At 58.7% G+C, this 20,292-nt stretch overlaps 4 protein-coding genes across 5 annotated transcripts; 2 read left to right on the top strand and 2 right to left on the bottom strand.

Annotated features, from left to right (window-relative positions):
• Positions 1-1,848: 1,848 nt before the first annotated feature.
• LOC110470530 (selenoprotein Pb-like) lies at positions 1,849-5,182 on the bottom strand. Of its 2 annotated transcripts, none has more exons than XM_021530232.3 (5): positions 5,099-5,182; positions 4,156-4,378; positions 3,845-4,057; positions 3,571-3,706; positions 1,849-2,941 (listed from the first exon to the last, which is right to left on the bottom strand). In XM_021530232.3, exons 2-5 carry the CDS (start codon positions 4,362-4,364, stop codon positions 2,696-2,698), a joined length of 804 nt encoding a protein of 267 aa, XP_021385907.2. In that variant the 5' UTR covers positions 4,365-4,378; positions 5,099-5,182; the 3' UTR covers positions 1,849-2,695. The 2 variants fall into 2 exon arrangements, with proteins under 2 accessions (XP_021385907.2, XP_021385917.2); XM_021530242.3 differs by having other exon boundaries at positions 5,094-5,166.
• Positions 5,183-7,538: 2,356 nt separating this feature from the next.
• HPDL (4-hydroxyphenylpyruvate dioxygenase like) lies at positions 7,539-9,233 on the top strand. The gene has a single exon (XM_021530254.2). The coding sequence runs from the start codon at positions 7,611-7,613 to the stop codon at positions 8,787-8,789; it is 1,179 nt and encodes a 392-aa protein (XP_021385929.2). The 5' UTR covers positions 7,539-7,610; the 3' UTR covers positions 8,790-9,233.
• Positions 9,234-9,746: 513 nt separating this feature from the next.
• MUTYH (mutY DNA glycosylase) lies at positions 9,747-14,469 on the bottom strand. The gene is made up of 14 exons (XM_031505484.2): positions 14,342-14,469; positions 13,515-13,554; positions 13,149-13,222; positions 12,980-13,021; positions 12,834-12,905; positions 12,517-12,630; positions 12,169-12,266; positions 11,788-11,932; positions 11,626-11,701; positions 11,366-11,551; positions 11,043-11,188; positions 10,717-10,869; positions 10,525-10,575; positions 9,747-10,303 (listed from the first exon to the last, which is right to left on the bottom strand). Exons 3-14 carry the CDS (start codon positions 13,203-13,205, stop codon positions 10,199-10,201), a joined length of 1,245 nt encoding a protein of 414 aa, XP_031361344.2. The 5' UTR covers positions 13,206-13,222; positions 13,515-13,554; positions 14,342-14,469; the 3' UTR covers positions 9,747-10,198.
• A 909-nt stretch (positions 14,470-15,378) lies between these two features.
• On the top strand, positions 15,379-20,187 carry TOE1 (target of EGR1, exonuclease). The gene is made up of 7 exons (XM_021528536.2): positions 15,379-15,520; positions 15,594-15,634; positions 15,748-15,844; positions 15,999-16,157; positions 16,445-16,704; positions 18,007-18,178; positions 19,243-20,187. Exons 1-7 carry the CDS (start codon positions 15,407-15,409, stop codon positions 20,035-20,037), a joined length of 1,638 nt encoding a protein of 545 aa, XP_021384211.2. The 5' UTR covers positions 15,379-15,406; the 3' UTR covers positions 20,038-20,187.
• Positions 20,188-20,292: the final 105 nt, after the last annotated feature.

Below are 20,292 nucleotides of genomic sequence, written 5' to 3'. Positions count from 1 at the left end.
AGCTCTCTGACTCTACTTACACCACCACTCTCTCTTGGAGAGACCAAGATATTGGAGATGCAGAGAGCCTGTTTCCTCCCCCAAAACACCTCTCCACCCCAGCCAGAGCAAAGCTCTCCCTCAGCATCGCAATAGTACAGACACTGACACAGCATTTGCAGAGCTACAGGTTACTGGCATCTTTCAAGGGTGAATCCTGTCATAGGGGACCCAGGCATGGCACCCCAAACCCTTCAGGTCTTTGGACAGTATTATATGGAGCAGGATCAGTTTCACTCTAAAGCCTTGCCCCTACTCAGTCATGTAGGACTTCATCCAAACAATGTGACACATCTTTCCCACACCTCAGTGTTTCTACCCAAAGTAAAATGCCTACCCAAGCTTTCAGGGCCAGAAATTTGTCTGCTGGGAGGTAACCAAATGGTAGCTGTTGCAGTGGACTACACACCCAGCACCAGATGGGATCCGTCTCTCTGCCATGGCTATTTGCAGCACTGGTCATCAGTGAGGGAATGCAAATCCATGTATGCCCACTCATTACCTGTCACCTCCTCAGCAGGGACACCTTAGGAGTTGCACAAGGAAAGGATGTGGAATTTAATACAAGTGCTGATAATGCATCAGAAGGCAAAAGAAAGAGATTAAAGTAATCAGCATCCTTCCAATCTGCACCTTTTTCCCTGATTGGCTCCTCTGGCATCTTCTGCTGGTGGCCAGCACCCAGCTGAGGCAAGCCAGGGACCAGAGGCTGGACAAGAGCAGCACCCAGCAGCATGCCACAGGAACACAGTCTGCTCCTACCAGCTATGGCAGGGAGACTGCTCTGCCTGGTGGAAAAGAGGCCAACCATGCATCGATAAGATGAATTAGTTGTCTCAGCAGCACCAGCAAAATGAGCAAGAGGAGCCGAGCCCGTGAGGCCCGGCCTGCTTTGTTTCAATTACAGCAGCTGCCAGAAGAAAAAGATAACCTCAATATTGATGGCAGGAGCAGCAGACAGAGGTGCCCTTGCAGGCTACTGGGAGCAGGTAGAGGAGGAAGGGGGAGGAGAAATGGAGGAGGGGGAGCAGGGTCTCAGCTAGCACCCCATGGGAGAGCCTGGCTGGTAAGAAAGACACATCTGATCCCATTGCTGTCATCCCTGTGAGGAACAGCTCCTTTTCATCCTGGTTTTTGTCCTAGTCACTGTGCAGAACATCCTCCAGCAGAGACAGGATGCAGAAACCCAGCACTGGGACACAGCACCATGAAATCTCTGAGCAGAAAATCATCTCTCTGCTCCCCACTCAGGATGCAGGGCTGTAAGAGGCACTGAGTAGGGCTGTGTAGGATGATGGATGGAGCTGGAGTAAAGGGCAGAGACAGGCCTGGGGCACCATAAGATGAAGGCAGGCATGACTACCTGCCAGGGGCACAGCACCCACCTGCCTGAGGGCTGGGGAGCCCCACAATGTGCCTGCAATGGGGACTGGTCTGGGCACTGGATGGGACAAGATGCCCGTGATGACTTTGGACTGCATGTGGGAACCAGCAGCAGCTTGGGGCAAGCACCCCAACATCACACCTACAAGCCAGGTATGGAAGTGCCAAGCCAAATATCCTCCAAGCAGTGCAGTGTTAATGTCCTGGACTCCCATCCTGGGAGGCAGCTGGAAGATAGGAAGAGATGGTGTCTTCTCTTGAAGAAGACTTCTCTTCAATCTTAAACTCCTTTACTTCCAACTCCTGTTCAGGGGATGTAAACCATCCTTGGCTGCTGCACCTTGGGGTCTACATCCAGCCCTGTGTCCCTCCCTGTGCACTGAGCAAGATCCCCCCGGGCCCACCAGAGGCCAAACCGAGCAGTGGTCACTTCACAGAGGTTTTATTCGCACTCCGGATGTCCGCGCTGCCCTCCCGCCCCGCTCACCCCTCAGCGCGGTCACCCAGCCCTCCCCGAGCGGTGCCATTGCTTCGGCCCTGGGTCTCCAGGAGGGGACAAGGCCACCATCTTGCGGCCACCAGCACCGCTGCACACACCCGAGCGCACGGTCAGACACGGGGCTACAGCTTGGACCATGGCGAGCTGCCACATCCCACCGCTCTTCGTGCCCTCAGTCCCCCGGACCGCGTCCTGCCGGGCACACGCTGTCCCTCCCCTCGCTCCCTGGCCAGGAAACTCGGGGATTCCAGCAAACCCAGGGGTGTCTGGATGGGCAGAGGGTGCCGGCAGCGCTGCTCCCATCCCAGCTCTGGCAGAGGGTGCCGGCAGCGCTGCTCCCATCCCAGCTCTGGCAGAGGATGCCGGCAGCGCTGCTCCCATCCCAGCTCTGGCAGAGGATGCCGGCAGCGCTGCTCCCATCCCAGCTCTGGCCCCTCCAGCCCCGCCCCGCTTCTCTGTGCGGTGTCAGCCAGCAGTGACCAGGGACCTCCTGGTTTGCACAGCGGGCTTCATTGAGCACAGAAAGGCAGGCAGTGGCAGATGAAGGCTCAGAACTGAGCCCTGGGGCTGAAAACGCAGCACTGAGCAGGGTCCAAGGGGAATTTCCATCCCTATCACAGCGTAGGAGGACAGCCCACATGAGGTATGCTGGAGGAAGTTGTTAAACCAGTGCTGCTGGTGACCAGCAGCCCAAAGCAAGTCCTTCCATGCCTCTGTGAAGTGAGCTGGGGTCATCTGCACACTACTGGGTTCTGCAAGGCTGCCCAGCCTGGTTTAATGCTCATCCCCCTCCTTCTGCTTCCTCCCTTTGTGATGGAGCTGGCCATGGTCTCCATGGTGGTGGTGAGCATGGGTAGCAGGTTTGTGGTCCTCACTTGGGTTTGTGTCCCTCTCGCTGTTGACCTCGTGGTGGCGATGAGGATGGAGGGGCTTGTGCTGGTGGACAGGGGTCTCTGACTCCATCCCCTCGTGTTCAGGAAGGGAGCTCGGGGTTGCAAAGCCCTCCATGGTGCTGTTAGCCTGAGGAAAGTAACACAAGGACTGTTGTGGTATGTGAATGCCCACAGAACCCTGCAGGAAGCCTGGGGGCACAGCTGTGAACTGGGAAGGCAGACCAGCATTCATCATACAGAAAACTGTGGGTCAGAGCAAATGCTCTCCAGCCCTGACCCAGGGCACAGGGAGGACAGGAGAGGCTGGAGCACACAGGGCACAAGCCTCTAGACTTGCATTCCTTGGCTCAAGCTGTCTGTGGTCCAGAAACAGAAATTAGCATTTAGTATTTCTGGATGTACTTCTCTCCTGGGAAGTGACTAATCGCCTGCCAAGCTCAGAGCTACACCCTTTTCTTTGCTCTGAGCTTGCCACCTCTGCATCCACTGCCAGCCCTTTCTTTTATGGGAACAGTCCTAGTTAGCATTCCTAGACATGGGATATGACCCCTTTGGTCAATTCCTTTTCAACCGGAAAGCTCTGACCTATTTAAGTGCCCTTATTCCAGACCTTCCATCACCTTTCCTCTCAAATACATCTGAGGGCAGCTGCCAACCCAGAGCCCATCCCCAACACGGAGATATGATTGCTCTTGCTGATGTGCAGTGCCAAGGACAGAAGGGATCCAAAGCTCCAGCAAGCATTCCACGTCTTACCTCCTGGGTAGTGTTGGGGTACAGGGAGCAGTTGCCACAGAAGTCCTTGATGTGGCTGGAGCGGATGGCTGCCTCCACATAGGGGAAGTGGAGGAAGCTGAAGGGCAACTGGATGTGGAAAGCCAGGCGGCCACACCTGAGGGGAGAAGTCATGGCCTGACTCAAGACAGGGGTCTGGAATCCCCCCCAGCCCAGGCATGAGAGGAGATTTTGGAAGCCCATCAAACGCTCTGTAACACCCATTAAAGCCTCAGGCGAGTTGGGGGACACTCACCGGTCATAAACAAGGAAGTCGTCCTTGTCACCCCCCAGGACCTGCCAGACGTCAGGGTCCTCCCGCTCGGGCTGGAAGACGGGGACGCCGGGCGGGGCATGGCGCTGCAGCTCGGGCAGCATGGCGCGGGACAGCGGCGCCTTCTCGTTGACGATCATGTAGCGGACATCGGCCGTGCCCTGCCGGGCCAGCCGCTCCCGCAGGCCCCCGAGGCTGCGGGAAGGAGGCGCTGGGAGGGCTGCCGGGGCAGGGGGCTGCCAGACGCCCCCGAGCCGGCGGGGACTGCTGTGGGGAGCGGGAGTGGGGCTCACCTGTGGGCCTGCCTCAGGCAGAACTGTCAGCTGGCCTTCAGCAGGGCCACCACCGTCACCTGCCCTGCCGCCCCCTCCATGGGGCTCGAGCCATTGATGGTCCATGCCGGCGCCTCCTGGCAGATCCGGCTGCTGTTGGCCGTCTCCTCAGAGGCCGAGGCCAGCCCCAGCCCCAGCCAGGTGGCCAGGGCCAGCACCAGCAGCCCCATCCTGGACCCTGGCCCTGGCAGGGGGACATGGGGTGTTAGTCTCCTCCCAGATCCACTGCAACCCCAAAACACCTCCCTGCAGCCTGCTCCAGGGCAGACAAGGGTGTGGGCAGTATTGGCCTGATCCTGGCACTGGAAGCCAGGACCCCCATCCCAGGGGGCAAGGAAATGGGTACGAGGTGGGGAATTTGGCTCCTTGCTGCTGTCTTTTGTGGGCACCCACTGCTACAGCATCCTGTTCTCCCCTGGCAGTGAAGACCCACTCCACAGCTCAAGAGAGGAAGGTACTCCTCTGGCCATGGGCCTTCTCCATTTCTTTGATCCCACAAAACAAACCCAGCCCCAGAGAGAGGTCTGACTTTGCTCCAGAAGGGAGCAGGGATACAGCCCTCATCATCTCAGCTGCCAGTGAGCAGTCACTGAGACAGAGATGGTTTCACCTTCAGGTCACCTTGAGAGTCCTTGATACCCCACAAAGTGCTTTGGGAGTACACAAAGCTTTTAAAACCCTTGAGTCTCCCAAAATTTGCCTGAAGCCCTATCCTCCAACAGCTCTCTAACCCAGGATATTGCCCGTCCCTCTAATATCCAGCACATTCAATGGGCAAGAGGGAGGATATGGGTCTGGAGGGAATGGTCTGGGGAGGGAGCAGGGAGATGCAGGATCTGGACAGGGTGGATGTGCCCCCACTCCCCACCCCCCTCCCCGCGAGAACGAGCCCTCGATACCGCACTTCTCCTCGCTGCCGTCCTCCCTCGCTCCGGGCCCCGGCAGCTTTCAGCAACTTCCAGCTGGCCCTGGTCTCCCTTTTATCTCCTGACCACTCTCCCCGCCCAGGAGGGAGGAGAAGAGCCTGGCTGGAGCGGGGACTGTGCCCCGGCCACCACCGCCTGCCTCGAGGGGACAGCGACAAGGCAGGCACTGTCCCCGTCGGTGCCATGTGGCCTCGGGGCGCTGGTGCCACAGCCCAGCCCAAGCCGTGCTGGGGCAAAGCGGTGCCTGGTGCCGGGCTGACGCCAGAGGCTGACACGGGAGAGATGGACACAGCGGCTGCAAACCTCGCAGGCACAGGAGGGCTGGGGGTACTGCCAAGGACACTGCTACACCAAAGGGTTGCAGGACTGCGGGGTGACCTCCAGCAGCGCCATCCCTGCACGGGGCGCCACAGGAGCCACCAGTGCCGTCTCTGCTTCCCTGCAGCCAAGAAGATGGTGTCTCCCATACAAGGCAGGGTGCTGGAGCTCCCTGCCCTGTGGGGTGTCACCTCAAAAGCCCGGCTGTTCTGTTGTGCCCATGGCCGTTCTCAGGCCAAGCTTGGCCCCACAGCAACTCCCCAGTGTCCAGTTCCATGCCTCCTGTCCGGCCCCACGTTGATGGGTCTGTGCTAGTGTCGGTGTTTCCTTGGGAAATCACAGCGACACTGATTCCACCCCCCAGCCAAACAAGAGGAGCTCACCGCTCTGGCAGCACAAGGACATCTCTGCAAATATTTGAGCAGTTTATTGTACCTGGGATCTGTACAAAAACATGATAAGGCAGGGAAGGGCAAGCAGCCACAGTCACAGCGGGGGCAGAATATGATCCCAGACACACATAATGCGGGGATTCGTCTGAAAACAGCAGCGGGAGAGGGGATCACTGCTGAGAGGCTTGAGGGGCCCAGAGATGTCTGCAAGGATGGTGAGCAGTCCCTCATGACTGACACCGGACTTTCCTCAGAGCTGTCACCCCCCACCTGCACGTTGTTCCCCCCAAGTGCCCCCCGGGTACCCTGGACGCTGTGAAGCGCCCAGCACTGAGCACACGTTTCCCCAGTTCATGTGCTGGGACTCGGGCTGGCAGGGAACGACCCTGCACAGACACGAGCTGAGCCCCAGGAGCCCCAGCCACCGCCGGGCAGGCGCTTCCCCTCGGCTCATCCCGTGCCTGCGGCTTTCAGCCTGGGCGGCTTTTGGTGCGCAAACCGCGGCACCCGCAGCGGGCAGCGCGGTCCCGGTGTGCCGGCCCCGTCCGTGCTCGGGGCGATGGCCGCGATCCCGCGCCGGGAGCGTCCCGCGGGCGCCGTGCCCGGCCCGCCGTGCCCGGTGCACGCCGGGGCGCAGCGAGCTGCCCCGCCCCGCGCCGGCGCTGCCGCGTCCCTTCGCCGCAGCCTTGACCCGGTGAGCCGCGGCCCGGGGGCGAGCGGGGCGCGGGGGCGGCGGGGCGGGCCGCGGGAGCGCCGCGGGCAGCGGGGCCGGGGAAGGAGCGCCGGCCGCTGCCCATGTGCTCGCCGGGCTCCACGCGGTCCCGCCGCCCTGGGCCGGTGGGAAGGGGCAGGGAGAGCTCGGTGCACGCAGCCCCTGCAAGCGGGCAGGTGGAAGGGAATATTTCAGCAGGTGTGTTGTCCCCAGCCCACTGCACACCTGTGAGGACTGGCCAGAGCGGCTCGTGCATGCCGTGGGATCAGGAAGCCTCAGTGGGTGCTCTGGAGAGGTGATTCCGATTGGGGTTTTGGGCACATCTTTTTTCCCTCTTGAGCATCACAGATATTTGGATTGGTGGGGAGGAAGATCACTTTCCCGAAGTGTCCCTCCTCTGTGCCCCTAGGGCAAGGTCATTATTCCCAGACTGTTGCAGAGAGCATGGTGACTCCACGCTGTCCTTGTTGGGGAGGGGAAGGGCACATGAGCCTATCATGACCCCACTGCTCCCCTCCACTGGTGGGACACACCTGACAGGCGCTAGGGCAGCACAGGAGCGTTTTAGCTGTAACCAGTGTGTTGCTCCATGTTTACCAGTCCATGTTCTGGTACAGGACATTCCCACCATAACCCTTGTCCCCATAATCTTGCTTACACGTGCAGCACACCTCCTCCACTGGGAATCCCCGTTGACCTCCCTTCAGCACTCCCAAATTACACGTGGCTCCAAAGGGGACCCGCAGGGCTGCATCCAGGGCTCAGGGCTTTCTTGCTCTGGGACCTCCAGCATGGGGCAGGGTAGCAGAGTGAAAGGCCTGCAGGAACGCTTGGCATCCTTGGACAGCTCTGTGTAGCTGGTCCCGAAGGTGGCTGCCCTTTCACAGTGCAAATTGGCTCCTGAGACCCAGTTATTTAAAATACACACATTTAAAAGGTGCGAGTTTACACACATACGCATCTGTGCTTGCAAACACAGGTGTGCTGTGTGCAAGGTGGGGGAACGGCTTTTCCCCAGGGCCAGCAGCCCCCCTGATCCCCTGCATCCTCCCTGCAGCCTGCCCAGCCATGGCAGCCTCGCTGAGCCGCCCCTGCTTCATCTCCCTCCACCTGCCCTACAGGCAGGGCTGGGGCCAGCACCTGGCCAGCACCTTTCGCTTCCAGCCGGTGGCCGTGCGGGAGACGCCGCGTGTCCGGCAGGTGGCCTTGCAACGAGAATCTGCCATCTTCCTCGTCAACGAGCGCCTGGCACCTGCCAGCACCTCATCCCGTGATTTTCTCTATGACATAGATCCCCAGCCCACATTGGGCACGGCCTCCAACATCTGCTTCGAGGTGGATGATGTGCCAGAGCTCTGCAAGTGGCTGCAGAGCCAGGGATGCTCCTTGCTGGTGCCCCCCACTGAGCTGAGGGATGACGCTGGTTCTGTCACCTATGGGGTGGTGAGCTCTGTCGTGGGCAACATCAGCCACACCCTTTTGGACCGATCCTGTTACCGGGGGCTCTTCCTGCCTGGCTTCCAGCCCATCCAAGGAGCCCCCTCAGCCACAGGAGATGGGATCAAGATCTCTCACTTTGACCACATCACATATGTCTGCCCCCGGGGCGGGGCCCGGGCGGCTCTGGAGTGGTACCAGCGCTGCTTCGGCTTCCACCGCTTCCTGCTGAACCCCCGGGAAAGGCCGGCTGAGGGGTATGTGCTGGGGGGGCAGGGGGTGGGCATGCTGCTCCTCGCACTGCAGAGCGCCCAGGGCACCCCAGCACACGGCTGCAAGCTGGTCTTTGCCGAGTCTCTCTCCCAGAATGGCACCAACCAGGTCGACACGTTCCTGGAGCAGCACGGCGGGGCTGGGATCCAGCACGTCGGTCTCTGCACCACTGACATTGTCAGCACGACCAGGGCTCTGCAGCAGCGGGGGGCACGGTTCTTCACACCCCCTACCACCTATTACAGCCAGGGGGGCAAAGCAGAGGAGATCCGAGGAGCTGGGCAGGACCCCCACATGCTGGCGGAGCTTGGCATCCTCCTGGACACCACAGTGCCTGGGGACAAGGGTCGGCTGGGCACTGATGCCACAGAGAGCCCCTCTCAGGAATATTTGATGCAGATCTTCACCCATCCCATCTTCTCTGAGGAGACCTTCTTCCTGGAGCTCATTGACCGTCGGGGAGCGCCCGGCTTTGGGGAAGGCAATATCCGGGCGCTCTGGAAAGCTGTGCAGGTCTACATGGACCAGCAGCAGTAGTGCAGCGCTGCAGTCCTCCTCCCTCAGCTCCCCATCTGCTCCACTCCAACCCTGGGGCAAGGACCATAAAGATCCCATCCCTGGCATGGCCCAGGCGGGCGGGGACCAAGGATCCACATCAATCCAGAGCCAACTCAGCGTGGGAGCAAGATGCTCAGGGCCAAGTCCAGCAGGGGTGTGAGCATGGCACCTGCTGGGCTCCCAGTGATTTATCGACCACATGTAAAGAACTTTCTGCCTTATTTTCAGCTTAATTTATTGAGACTTGAGCCTGGAGCATGGCCAAGAGTGTGCTGGCACAGAAACACCCCCAGATGCAGAGAGATGAGGGGCTGCCCAAGAGGAGTGGATAATCCAGAGGCCACTTACTGGCACAGCATGACCAGCCCTGGGGGTGAGTGGTGGCCTCTTCCTCCTCTCAATTAAAGAATTAACTTACAGGCACTGCTTTGGATTTTTAATCCTTTTGGGTTTTTTATTTAAGATGTGCCGAGTGCCAGGTCAGGATGAAATGGCCATTTCCATCACTCAAAGTGGGCGTATCACTAAAATTGAGATCACTGCCCCTAGCACCCTGCCAGGACTGTCCCTGCCAGCCCCCAGCATTGTGCATTTGCACACTCAGCAGGAACAGTGCTGAGCAGCCCAAGAGAAAAATTATAAAAGTAGGATGAAACCCTGTAAAAAGCCCGGGGGGCAGTTGTTCAGGCCCAGGGAGGAGCAGCCCACAGGCAGGAGCAGCACAGCTCTTGGGGGCTGATATCTGCCCTTGCAGGAGGGGTGCTCTGGGTGCTTTATTTGGGGTCACCAGCAGTTAATGCCCAGCCAAGGGGCACTTAGGTGCACTGATGAAGAATCCCTGCTCTCCCCAGCCCAGATCTAAGGATCCTGTAGGCCATCTTCACATTCCACCACAGGCTGCCCAACACGCCCAGCTTAGCACAGTGCAACAGACAGTCACTTAAAAAACACACTTGAGATTTATTTTCAGGTCCAGTAAAAACAAGGAAGGGTACAGCAACATCCCCAGTCACTGGCTGGGGCATGAGATGCAGGCAGGAGACAGGGACAGGGCTGCAGGAGCCATGTGCCCACAGTCTTCCCACTGCTGGAGAGAAACCCCTGCTGCCCTGAGTCCACAGTGCCAAAGTGGTGGCAGTTCAGGGCTGAGTAGCCCCAGAAGGGCTCCAGCCAAGGAGGGAGGGCAAGTCTGGCTCCAGGATTAATCCAGGACCGGTGGCCACATCCAGACACAATGCCCACAGGGGAGGCAGGGGAAAGGAAGAGTGAGAGACCATTGTAGTGCCATGTCCTGGGCTTGCTACAGCACAGGGACAGCACTGCCAGGCCCCGGGCAGGGCTCACCCCAGCGAGGGGCTCTGGTGCCTCACTCGAGAAGGTCGGGGGCCTCACGGGCCAGTCGGTGCCCGGAGAAAGGCGTGGAGGGAGAGCTGTGTCCCAGGGCAGGGCCTGCCTGCTCCCTGCGCCTTTGCCCCCCGCTTCCGCTTGGAGCCCTGCAGGAGACACAGCAGGGCTCAGCCAGGGGCCCCCACGGTCTCCAGGGATCCCCCCTGGGTACTGGGGACACCCAGGGGCAATGCCAGTCAGGCAAGTGCCCCTGCCACGGGCTGGGGATGCTCCTTGGCCTGATCCCAAACCCTGGAGCACCTTCACCACAGCACACCAGTGGCTGTCCCACATACTGGGGCTCCAGGCACCCTGGAGCACTGCTCACCTTGACTGGGCTGCTCTCCTTTCTGCACTGCTTCTCGTGAGCTTTCAGCACCTGAAGGAAGAACAAGAGAGCCCAGAGTTGAACAGCAGCTGGGTCCTGGAGCTGGGACAGCCCAGAGAAGTTGAGGGGATGCCAGGGGTTTTCCCCAAGATAACTGAGGGAAGGGAGGAAAGGCCCAAGTGCCCCCCATACCTTCTTCATGGCCGTGGAAACGGCCGAAGCATGGAACTCATCCTCTGTCACCCAGCGGGATGGGGACAAGGCAGGGTCCAGGGTCACATTCCCATCTAGGTGCAGGGAGTAGACCACATACGTTTGGTGGATGTGGGAGAATATGTGGATGACCTGTGAGGGGATGGAAAGACACACGAGATGGGCAGCTGGCAGGCAGTGGGGGATGCAAAGTGCACTGAGCCTGCCGGGATCCTGAGCAGTGGGAAGAGACACCTTTCTTCTGTGTGCTACATCCCATGGCTGAGCACAGGGGACTCACTGCATCCCTCCAGCTCCAGGCTCACCTCTCCAATAAACTGCAGGCCTTTTGCTGCCACAGGCTGCCCCATCCAGGCCTGGAGGTGATCAGCCAGCTCCTCCCTCTCCTTCTCCTCCTTCAGATCTTGAGCCAGCGGGAGACTTGGGAACTCCCAGAGTCCAGCCAGGAGACCTGGGAAGGAGGCATGACAGAAATGTGAGACAGCAAGGGGCACATGCAGGGACACTGAGCCTTATCAGAGCTCCGAAGAGCTTTCCCAACCCCAGCAACCAAAGCCACTCCCTCTATTCCTCATGAGGTGGAAGGGCCTGTGTGGTGCCTTCATCCCCTCCTTCCCAGCCCCATTACCCGAGCTGGGTCTCTGCACAATGAGGTATTCTGGGGCCCCATGGCAGCCCCTCCGCTCCAGCACACACGTGGCTGTCCGCATCACCCGCGGCGGCTTCTTCGCTGCTTTCCGGGGAAAGTTGGCCACCCCCAGGCTGCTGTCCCACGGCTCCGTGGCTGGGGGGCACAGGGGACAGTCCCCAACACCTGCAAACACCAGTGTAACAGCTGCTGCAGGGCTCAGACCTGGAGCTACAACAGGGATCTCCCCACATGCTTACCACAGTCCTCAACATCAGGCACTGGGGGGGCTTTTCCAAACAGCTTCTGAGAGGTGAAGGCCAGCTCTTTCTCCACCTACACAGGCAGACAGAAGTGAGGACAGGCTCATCCACCAGCCCACCTTGTCCCCAGCCATGGCAAACCCTCGGGGCCACACTTACTCTGTGCCATGCCTTGCAGTGCTGTTTCACTGGGCACTCCCTGCACAGTGGGGATTTGGGCACACACACAGTTGCCCCCAGCTCCATCAAGGCTTGGTTAAAATCCCCTGGGCGACTCCTGTCCACCAGGACATTGGCCATGTCCCTGGAGAAACAGCAGTGAGAGGCACGGGGATCTCTGGGGAGAGCATGCCAGGACCTTTGCCTGCCTCCTGCCTGTCAGGGGAAAGCTCCTAGGTAAGCACAGGCTCCTTTCACCAGTACTCCCAGCAGCACTAACATCCCATACTCCACACCTGCCTCCCTTCCAGGCTCAGCTCCTGGGTGATCCTGCCTTTAGCCACAATCAGCACAGCTCCAGAGACAGAGCATTCCCCTTACCAGAGCCGGTCGATGACAGCCGGGCTGCTGGAGTCGGCACCAATGCATCGCAGGCGGCACAGGACCCGGATCACATTCCCATCCACAGCTCCCGTGGCCTGCCACCAGGAGCTGGGATTACCATGGTGGTACAAAGAAGGGAGCTGGGATGCTCCCAGGATGGAGGGTGACACAACTGAGGCCAACCCATAGGTCAAGCTGGGTGGGGGCTGTGATGCGTCTCAAAGTGGGGGGAGAGCCAAGGACAACCCTGGAGAGCCCTTGGCTTGTGAGACGCAGCAGCAGGACCTGTCAGGAGTGGGGCTGGGCAGCGGAGGGGCAGACGTGTCCACTGTCACCAGCTCTCACCTGTCCGTACGAGATGGACGCGATGGCTCCCGCCGTGTACCGGCCCACGCCCGGCAACAGCTTCTGCAGCTCCTCGGCTGTCCTGGGCATCCGGCCAGCAAGCTCGGACACTACCTGGCAGGGAAGGGCCAAGCTCAGGGAAGCAGCAGGGGTGGATGTGTGCAAGGAACCCACTTTGCCCATGGGAAGATGCAATGCCAGCCTCTGCAGCCTTGTGCCAGCGGCACAGCCCCAGCGAGGCAGGGCAGACATGAATCAGCACCAGCCCAGCGGCCACAGAAGGCTTTTGAAATGCCCTCCACCCCCCACTCCAGCACCTTCCTTGCTGCTTCCTGCAGACGCTTCCCTCTGGAGTAGTAGCCAAGTCCAGCCCACAGCTCGTTCACCTCCTGCTCCGAGACGCAGCACAGCGTTAATGGTGAGCCACAGGGCAGGGAGAGCACCCAGCCCCAGTGATGCTCACCTCCAGGGACGCCTGTGCCAGAGCCTGCAGCGTTGGCCACTTCTGCAGGACAGAGGGAAAGGGACAAGTCAGGGACAAGCAGAGTTCTGGGGATCTGCCACAGCAGGGGGCAGCTGCCCCCTCTGAAAGGAGCAGCCTGTGGGCACAGGACTGTGTAAGGAGCAGTCACCTGCATCCAGCGGTTGTAGTAGTGGATCACCGTAGCCACCTGTGTCTGCTGGAGCATGATCTCGGACACCCACACTGCAGGGAGCAGGGCAGGGGTCAGAGCACAGGCACCAACGCCACCCACACCTCGTGCTGTGGCCACGTTAGCACTGGCTACAAACCCTGCACAGCACCCAGCACAGGGGACACCCTCCCACCCCTCACCTGCCCCACATGCTGCCCCACAGGAGCTCCCCCAGGCCCAAGGTGGGTTCTCCAACCCCCCAGCACCTTGCAATGGGAATCTGGCTCTCGTGGCCACTTCAGGCAGCTTGTTCCAAGGATGGCACACAAAGCCACACCTCACAGTGCAGTCCCTGCTCCTCACCTGCATATCCCCGTCTGTCGGCATCCGGCTCTGTCGCTGCCTGGAAGGGGAAGAAGATGAAGTGTGAGAAACAAGGTGACACAGGACTCCACTGCAGAGGGGACCAGTGTGCAAAATAAAACAGTCCATGGTGTGTTTTGAACACTGCGATAGAATCTGAAATTAAAACAAAATATTTCCCCCAGGCACTCAGAAGTTCTGAGTTAGGGTTAATCAAGTGACAGCCAAAGCAGCTTCTTGCTGATGAAATGCCCCAAAGACAGCTACTTATGAGGTTCAAAATCCCACAGAGAGCTATCCCATACCTGAGCCTGCCTGCCTAGGAAGCAACTGGAGGCAGATGTAAATCCCATAGAGGGGCTGTGCAGTTCCCACCATTCAGACATTGCTGAAAAGCTGATGCCCACCCTCAGCACCACAATGACTCTTGAGCCACTGCTGCCAGGCAGAGCACAGACCAGGCAGGAGCTCTAAAAACACGTCCAGCAGGCTTAAAACAAATACATGGGAAACCTTCTCCATGCAGCACTTGCTGCTTCAGGGCAGCATAGAGGCAGGAACAAAACAGGATTAAAACACAGGTAGACTAGTCTTGTCAGAGATAAGTACTCCTCTTGATGGTTATATTTGAGAAGTGTGCCCTGCTTTTACTCTTCATACCTAGAGATTGGCTTCAGACCACCCACCACAACACAGCCACGACTAGCTGGGAGCACTTCCACGCAGGTAGGGATGCATGACATAGGGAAAAACACCATGGGCACATCAGCCAGGCTCCCTTAAGGCAGAGCAGTTCCCCATCCCCGCTTCCCGATGTCTCCCGTTACCAGTGTCCTCCAGGGAAGGTCCCGCTTGCATCGGTCATACCAGGCGAGCAGATTCCGGCGCAGGGCCTGGACCTCGGCCGGGTCGCTGAAGAGATGCCGGGCGGGCGGCGGAGCGGGCGCTGCAGCCGGGACCCCTGCCGGGAGAGCGGCGGGAGCTCAGCGCACGGGGGGCCCGACCGAGCCGCTGCCGTGCGGCGCGCACCGAGTACCGGGCTTTACGAGGAGCCAGCCAGCACTGCCCGGGCTGGCCGTCCGTGCCCCGGAGGGAGCGCCCCGCGCTGCCCAGCCCTCCCGGTACCGGCAGCTCCGCGGGGCTCACGGCGCTCCGGCTGTCCGTGTCCCGGAGGGAGCGCCCCGCGCTGCCCAGCCCTCCCGGTACCGGCAGCTCCGCGGGGCTCACGGCGCTCCGGCTGTCCGTGTCCCGGAGGGGGCGCCCCGCGCTGCCCAGCCCTCCCGGTACCGGCAGCTCCGCGGGGCTCACGGCGCTCCGGCTGTCCGTGTCCCGGAGGGGGCGCCCCGCGCTCCCCGCTCCGCCCCCGGGCCGGGACCGCGCTCCCGCCGATCCGCCGGAGCGCGCGGGCCCGCGCGGGGCTCATGGCGCAGCCGCCGCCGCGCGCGCTTTCCCGGGAAAACGCGTCCCGCCCCGCCCCCGCGCGAGGGCCAATCAGAGCGGGGGTCCCGCCCGCCGGCCAATCGAAGGGAGGCGCGCGGAGCGGGCTCGTACCCGCCCTGCCCCGGAACGCAGGGGTGAGGGGCGGAGCCTCCCGGCGCGCTGGAGCCAATCAGCAAGCCGGGAGCAGAAGGACCCGCCCCTGCTCCCGCCGGGCCGAGCGGCCGCTCGGGAAGGACCCAAAGGAGCTGTGCCAACTAAACGCCTGTTGACTTAATTCCAGCTTCGGTTGAAAACGGATTTTGAGAACGATAGAAAACCCCACCGGGACCGGCAGAAGCCGGGCCGGCCGCGAGGGCGGGCGGCGCTGGGCGCGGAGCGGGCACGGCGTGCGGGGCCCGCGGCAGGCAGGCGGCGGGCAGGCACGGCCGCGGAGGCCCCGTGCGGGCGCGGCCATGGCGGGCCCGGCGCGGGTGCCGGTGGTGGATGTGCAGAACGACAACCTGGCGGACCTGTGGCCGTCCATGCTGCTGGCGCTGCGCTCCGCCACCTTCGTGGCCGTGGACACGGTGAGCCGGGGCGGCGGCGGGGCGGGGCGCGGCGGGTGCCGGGGAGCCGCTGACGGTGTCCGTGTCCCCGCAGGAGCTGAGCGGCCTCGGCGCCAGGAAGTCGCTGCTGAGCCCGTGAGTGCCCGGTGGGGCGGGCGGGGGGGTTTGCGTACCGGTACCGGCTGCGCGGGGTCCTGTCCCCGGGCACGGGCAGGCCGGAGCCGTCACGGGCCGTTCTCCGCCGCCAGGTGCATCGAGGAGCGCTACAAGGCCGTCTGCAGCGCCGCCAGGACACGCTCCGTCCTGTCCCTCGGCGTCGCCTGCTTCAGGCAGCTCCCGGAGAAGGTGCGTGCGCGAACCGTGGCGCGGCCGTTGTCTCTTGGTCCGTCCCGGGAGACGGGGACGCGCTGGGAGATGGAATTCCCGCGTGGAGTTGCCCCGGCTGTTTCGGCAGCTCTGACGGGTGTCCCTGGGTTCTTTGCACGCTCTCCTTGTGCAGTCAGAGAACACGTACCTGTGCCAGATCTACAACCTCACGCTGCTCTGCACCGAGGATTATGTGGTCGAGCCCCAGTCAGTGCAGTTCCTAGTGCAGCACGGCTTCGACTTCAACAAGCAGTATTCCCAGGGGATCCCTTACCACAAGGGCAACGACAAGGTACAAACCCCCTCCCTTTCACACCCCTCAGCCTGCTCTGCTCCAAGTTTCTGGCGGTGTGCTGGCTTCCCCTGCTCCTGTGTGAAGGCGGGCGTGCACCGGGGTCCTGTGTGCAGCATTATCCCTGCTGCTTTAAACCCACTCATTGCAGTTGCTTTTCCAAACGTTTGTGTCTCTGTTCAGAGTCACGGCTGTGGGCAGCCTGCTGCTGCTGCAAGCTCTGAGGGCTCTGCAGGCTGGCAGCCACTCAGGCTGCTGGGGCTCACTGACCGGTCCTCCTCACGCAGGGCAACGAGAGCCAGAGCCTGAGCGTTCGGACGCTGTTCCTGGAGCTGATGCGGGCGAGGAAGCCACTCATTCTCCACAATGGCCTCATCGACCTGGTCTTCCTGTACCAGTGTTTCTATGCTCACCTCCCGGACAGCCTCAGCACCTTCACCGCCGACCTCTCCGAGATGTTCCCGGCAGGAATATACGACACCAAGTACGCCTCGGAGTTTGAGACTCGCTTTGTAGCCTCCTACCTGGAGTACGCCTACAAGAAGTGGTGAGCAGCACACTGGTCCTCAGAGCTTACAGGAGGAAAGGCAAAGTCAGTGTGTGTTGTTTTTCCAGGCAAGGGGGCTGTGTCCTTTCACTGTCCCACTGACTGAAGGTTCTTTTCAGGTGACTCTGCCCTGGGCTTTTTCTGTTTCTAGAATGGGTTTGTTTTTTAATAGGCTTTACCTGTTCTGTGGGCAGCAGCTGAAAGAGAACTTCAGATCTGGTGCCTGGAGAAGACTGATCACAGTGGCCTGATCTGAAATCTAATTGGGTCGTTGCCTGGCTCTGGTCCAGTAGTGCCACAGGGTCATGGCAAAAACTCACACAGAAAAGAAACCAGGGCTGTCCTGCAGGTCTGCTAATTATAATTCTGTCTTGTGAGGGATACTGTAAAGGGTGGGTGCTCACTGCACTCCTTGGCACTGACCAGCTCTGTCACATGAGACATCTCTGCACACGAGATGCCCATGGCCCACTCTGACTCCCATCACTTTCTTCCAAGCAAGGGTTGTGCTCTTGCTCAGGACACATGTCTGTGCTTTGCAGTCTGGCCCCACATTCTGCAGGCCTCACACAACCTAAACAAGCTCCTTGCAGTGATAAAGCCCCTGCGATCTCCATAAAGCTCAAGTCATGCTCTGTTTTGAGGAGAGATGGTATTTTTTATGACTGTTTTATCTCAGGAAATGCCATTTTGACAGGTCTGAAAACATTCAAGATGGCCGTTCTCAAAACATGAGTGCTTTGTTTTGACAAGATAAAAATAACTTTCTAAGCTGACGTCTTAAATGTTTTAACCCAAGTTCCCATTAGGTAGAGCCTTCCAAAGGTTTCGGCCTTTTAACCAGCTCTTGGACCACATAGAGATCAGATTTTTTTTTTTCATGAAATGAAAACTCTTTCCTTGTTGTCTCTATTGCCCAGGTTCAACCTGCCTGGGTGGTGACTACTGGATGGTCTGCACAGTACCTTGTTTTGGGGCATCTTGTCCTTGTCCATTAGCACTATGAAGACAAAGACATATCTTAGTGCCCTTTGTAGATAAAAAACCAAACTGTGCATACCCTTCCCCTGTGACTTCAACAGAGCTGCCACTTTCCCTTTTTCTATGTCAGTATAAGAAAAACAAACCTTTGAATCAGCATGAAAACAACTACTTACTACAGCTGCTCTCTTGGGATCGAATTCCTTTCCCGCACCCGGGGCTGGAGCTCAAGAGCAGGAGAGTCATGGAGAGCTGGTGGAGAGCAGTGTTGGCTCCGTGCCCTGGTCCCATCCCACAGTAACTGTGCTCCTCTTGTTCCAGCAAGCGAGAGAACTGCAAGCTGAGGGACTCCAGCGGGCAGCACCTCACGGTGGAGTTCTGCAATTACCCTGCCAACATGTCCCGCTACATCGACTACCGCTGCTGCTCTCTGGAAGGAGACGGCCACAGCGCTGCCGGGGGCAATAAGGTGCCTGTCTGTGAGAAATTTTCGGTAAGTAACACTAATCCCTGCTCCCTTCCTGACTCCATGGAAAGGGCCACACGTGGCCTGAGGCAGAAGTTGTGGGAAAGCATCTAGCAACTTCTTCATATATGGTACAAGGAACATTTTCAAGCTTCAGGTGGCTTTGTGACAGACAAGGCAATAGTGTGCCTCTGCTTTGAGGCTGGGAATCCTACAGGCTTCATTAGGAAGATTCCAACAGTCTATGGCCCTAAACAGTGGGACAGTACGAGTTAAAGTACCCCTTGCTCTCTTGGGGGGGGCTGCAAGTTCTGTGTTAGTTTGGCTTGTCCTACAAGGAAGAAGTGCTACCTCTACCCTTCCCTTTATCTTCATTAGATATAAAAAATTATTACCTGTCAGTAGCTTCTGGCACTGTAGCACAGGGTGATCCACAAGAGCTCGTCCTAGTGCAGCTACAGCAGCAAAGAGCCCATCTGGTCAGATCATAACTGGCTTCAGGTGATTCATGGAGAAAAGGAGCTGTTCCACACATTGTATATTCTGTCACAGAACATAAGTTGAGGAAATCTCTGGAAGTTTCTCATCTAACCACCCCCTCAATGTTGCTCAGAGCCTTGTTTGGTAAATTTTGAAATTGTGTAAGGACAGAGATTAAAAAACTATTCCAGAGCCCTGTTCAAGTGCTTGACCACTACACGAAAAATGTTTTCCTGCATCTCTAGTCATAATTTCCCCTCTTACCAGGTCCCTTCTCCATGTGCTCTCACAAGAGTTTAACTTCATCTTGCGCATAACCTCTGCTGGAGGTACCTGCAGACACCAACTAGATATCCCCTTCCCCTTAGCCTTGTCTTTTTCAGGTAGAACAAACCCACCTTCCTTAGCCTCTGCTCATATGCTGTGTGCTGCACTCAGTGCAGTGTGTCAGCATCTTCCCTGTGTGCTGGGGATCTGTAACTGGACACTGTCCCTGCTCCAGCCTCACAAGCCTGCAGTGGAAGGGAATAATGAGATCCACTCCATGTTATGGTGATTGTTGCTCTAACCAGTAAGATGGAGGTTACAGACCCCTCTCTCTTTCTCCCTAGGCCTATGGGTGGTGTCCAAAAGGGGTGAAGTGTCCAGAGTCTCATAATATTGACCTCATCATTGACGAGGATGACAAGCTTTGGGAGAAGCGAAAGAAACGGAAGCAGAGATGGAAACATCGGAAGAACCTGAAAGTGCTCACAGCGGCATTCCAACAGGAAAGCTCAGGGGACAGCACGGAGCAAGCTCAGAACGGGGAGGAGGGACCACCACGGAAGCAGAGCTGCTATGAGCCTGCAGCTGCTACAGAGCTGGCAGAGATCACACCCAACGGGGAGGGCAGGCCACTGGAGGAGAGCTGCACGGACATGGAAACAGAGGTCAGCTCAGACACCGGCACACAGTGGGAAGAGAATCTGGGGAGCACTGAAAGAACTGACCAGGGAGCAGCTGCCCAGAGCCCTTCTGCCAAGGGAAATGCCTCTGACAATGACCAAGTGGAGAAGAAGTCAAAGGTTCCCACTGGGTTGGGCTCAGTCAGTCACCCAGCCACCCATGAGACTGAAGCAGACAGTGCTGCAGAAAAGGAAAAGGAAACCCACAGCCTTCCCTCACAGGGGGGCACACATCGAGCTGGCTTTGATGCATTCATGACTGGCTATATCATGGCTTATGTCTGGATGCTCAAGCAAGGGAAAAATACAGACACCGATGCAGGGCCCTGGTTGCCAGACTGCCATAATAAACTGTACCTCAGTGGGAAATCAGTGCCACTGCAAATAGTGAAGAGCTTGTTTTCTAAATCTTCCAAAGCTCACAGTGAGAAGATAAAGTTGGTGTGGGGCAGTGCATAGAGCTACAGAACTACTCATGAAACTGTGCTTTTTTTGTCTCCTGCAAGTTTTGGAGCTCTTTCTTCCATCGAGAACTCACCAAAAAGTGAACAGGTTTCATATTCTTGTTTGTGTTTTAACATCTGACCAATTAAATTGCTCTCACTTGGAGTTGGCCGTTTTCCTTAGTGGCATGCTGGGATGTGAAGGTAGGGATGAGGCTGAAGGGGGGAAATCACCTTTGATTAGATCATGCACAGATGAGACCTTTGCCCC

Source organism: Lonchura striata, chromosome 9, assembly GCF_046129695.1.
Source record: "Lonchura striata isolate bLonStr1 chromosome 9, bLonStr1.mat, whole genome shotgun sequence".
NCBI classification, from domain to species: domain Eukaryota; kingdom Metazoa; phylum Chordata; class Aves; order Passeriformes; family Estrildidae; genus Lonchura; species Lonchura striata.
The sequence above is the reverse complement of the archived record's forward strand: the minus strand, read 5'-3'. Positions and strand labels throughout refer to the sequence as shown.

Bases quoted from the DNA above. Each gene is read 5' to 3' on its own strand.
- HPDL (XM_021530254.2), top strand. From the start codon at position 7,611: ATGGCAGCCTCGCTGAGCCGCCCCTGCTTCATCTCCCTCCACCTGCCC.
- MUTYH (XM_031505484.2), bottom strand. From the start codon at position 13,205: ATGCTCCAGCAGACACAGGTGGCTACGGTGATCCACTACTACAACCGC. The intron at 12,906-12,979 runs GTGAGCATCACT...GTCTCGGAGCAG, and splicing joins TGGCACAGGCGTCCCTGGAG to GAGGTGAACGAGCTGTGGGC. The intron at 12,267-12,516 runs GTGAGAGCTGGT...TCCTGGTGGCAG, and splicing joins CGTCCATCTCGTACGGACAG to GCCACGGGAGCTGTGGATGG.
- TOE1 (XM_021528536.2), top strand. From the start codon at position 15,407: ATGGCGGGCCCGGCGCGGGTGCCGGTGGTGGATGTGCAGAACGACAAC. The intron at 15,635-15,747 runs GTGAGTGCCCGG...CTCCGCCGCCAG, and splicing joins AGGAAGTCGCTGCTGAGCCC to GTGCATCGAGGAGCGCTACA. The intron at 16,158-16,444 runs GTACAAACCCCC...CTCCTCACGCAG, and splicing joins ACCACAAGGGCAACGACAAG to GGCAACGAGAGCCAGAGCCT.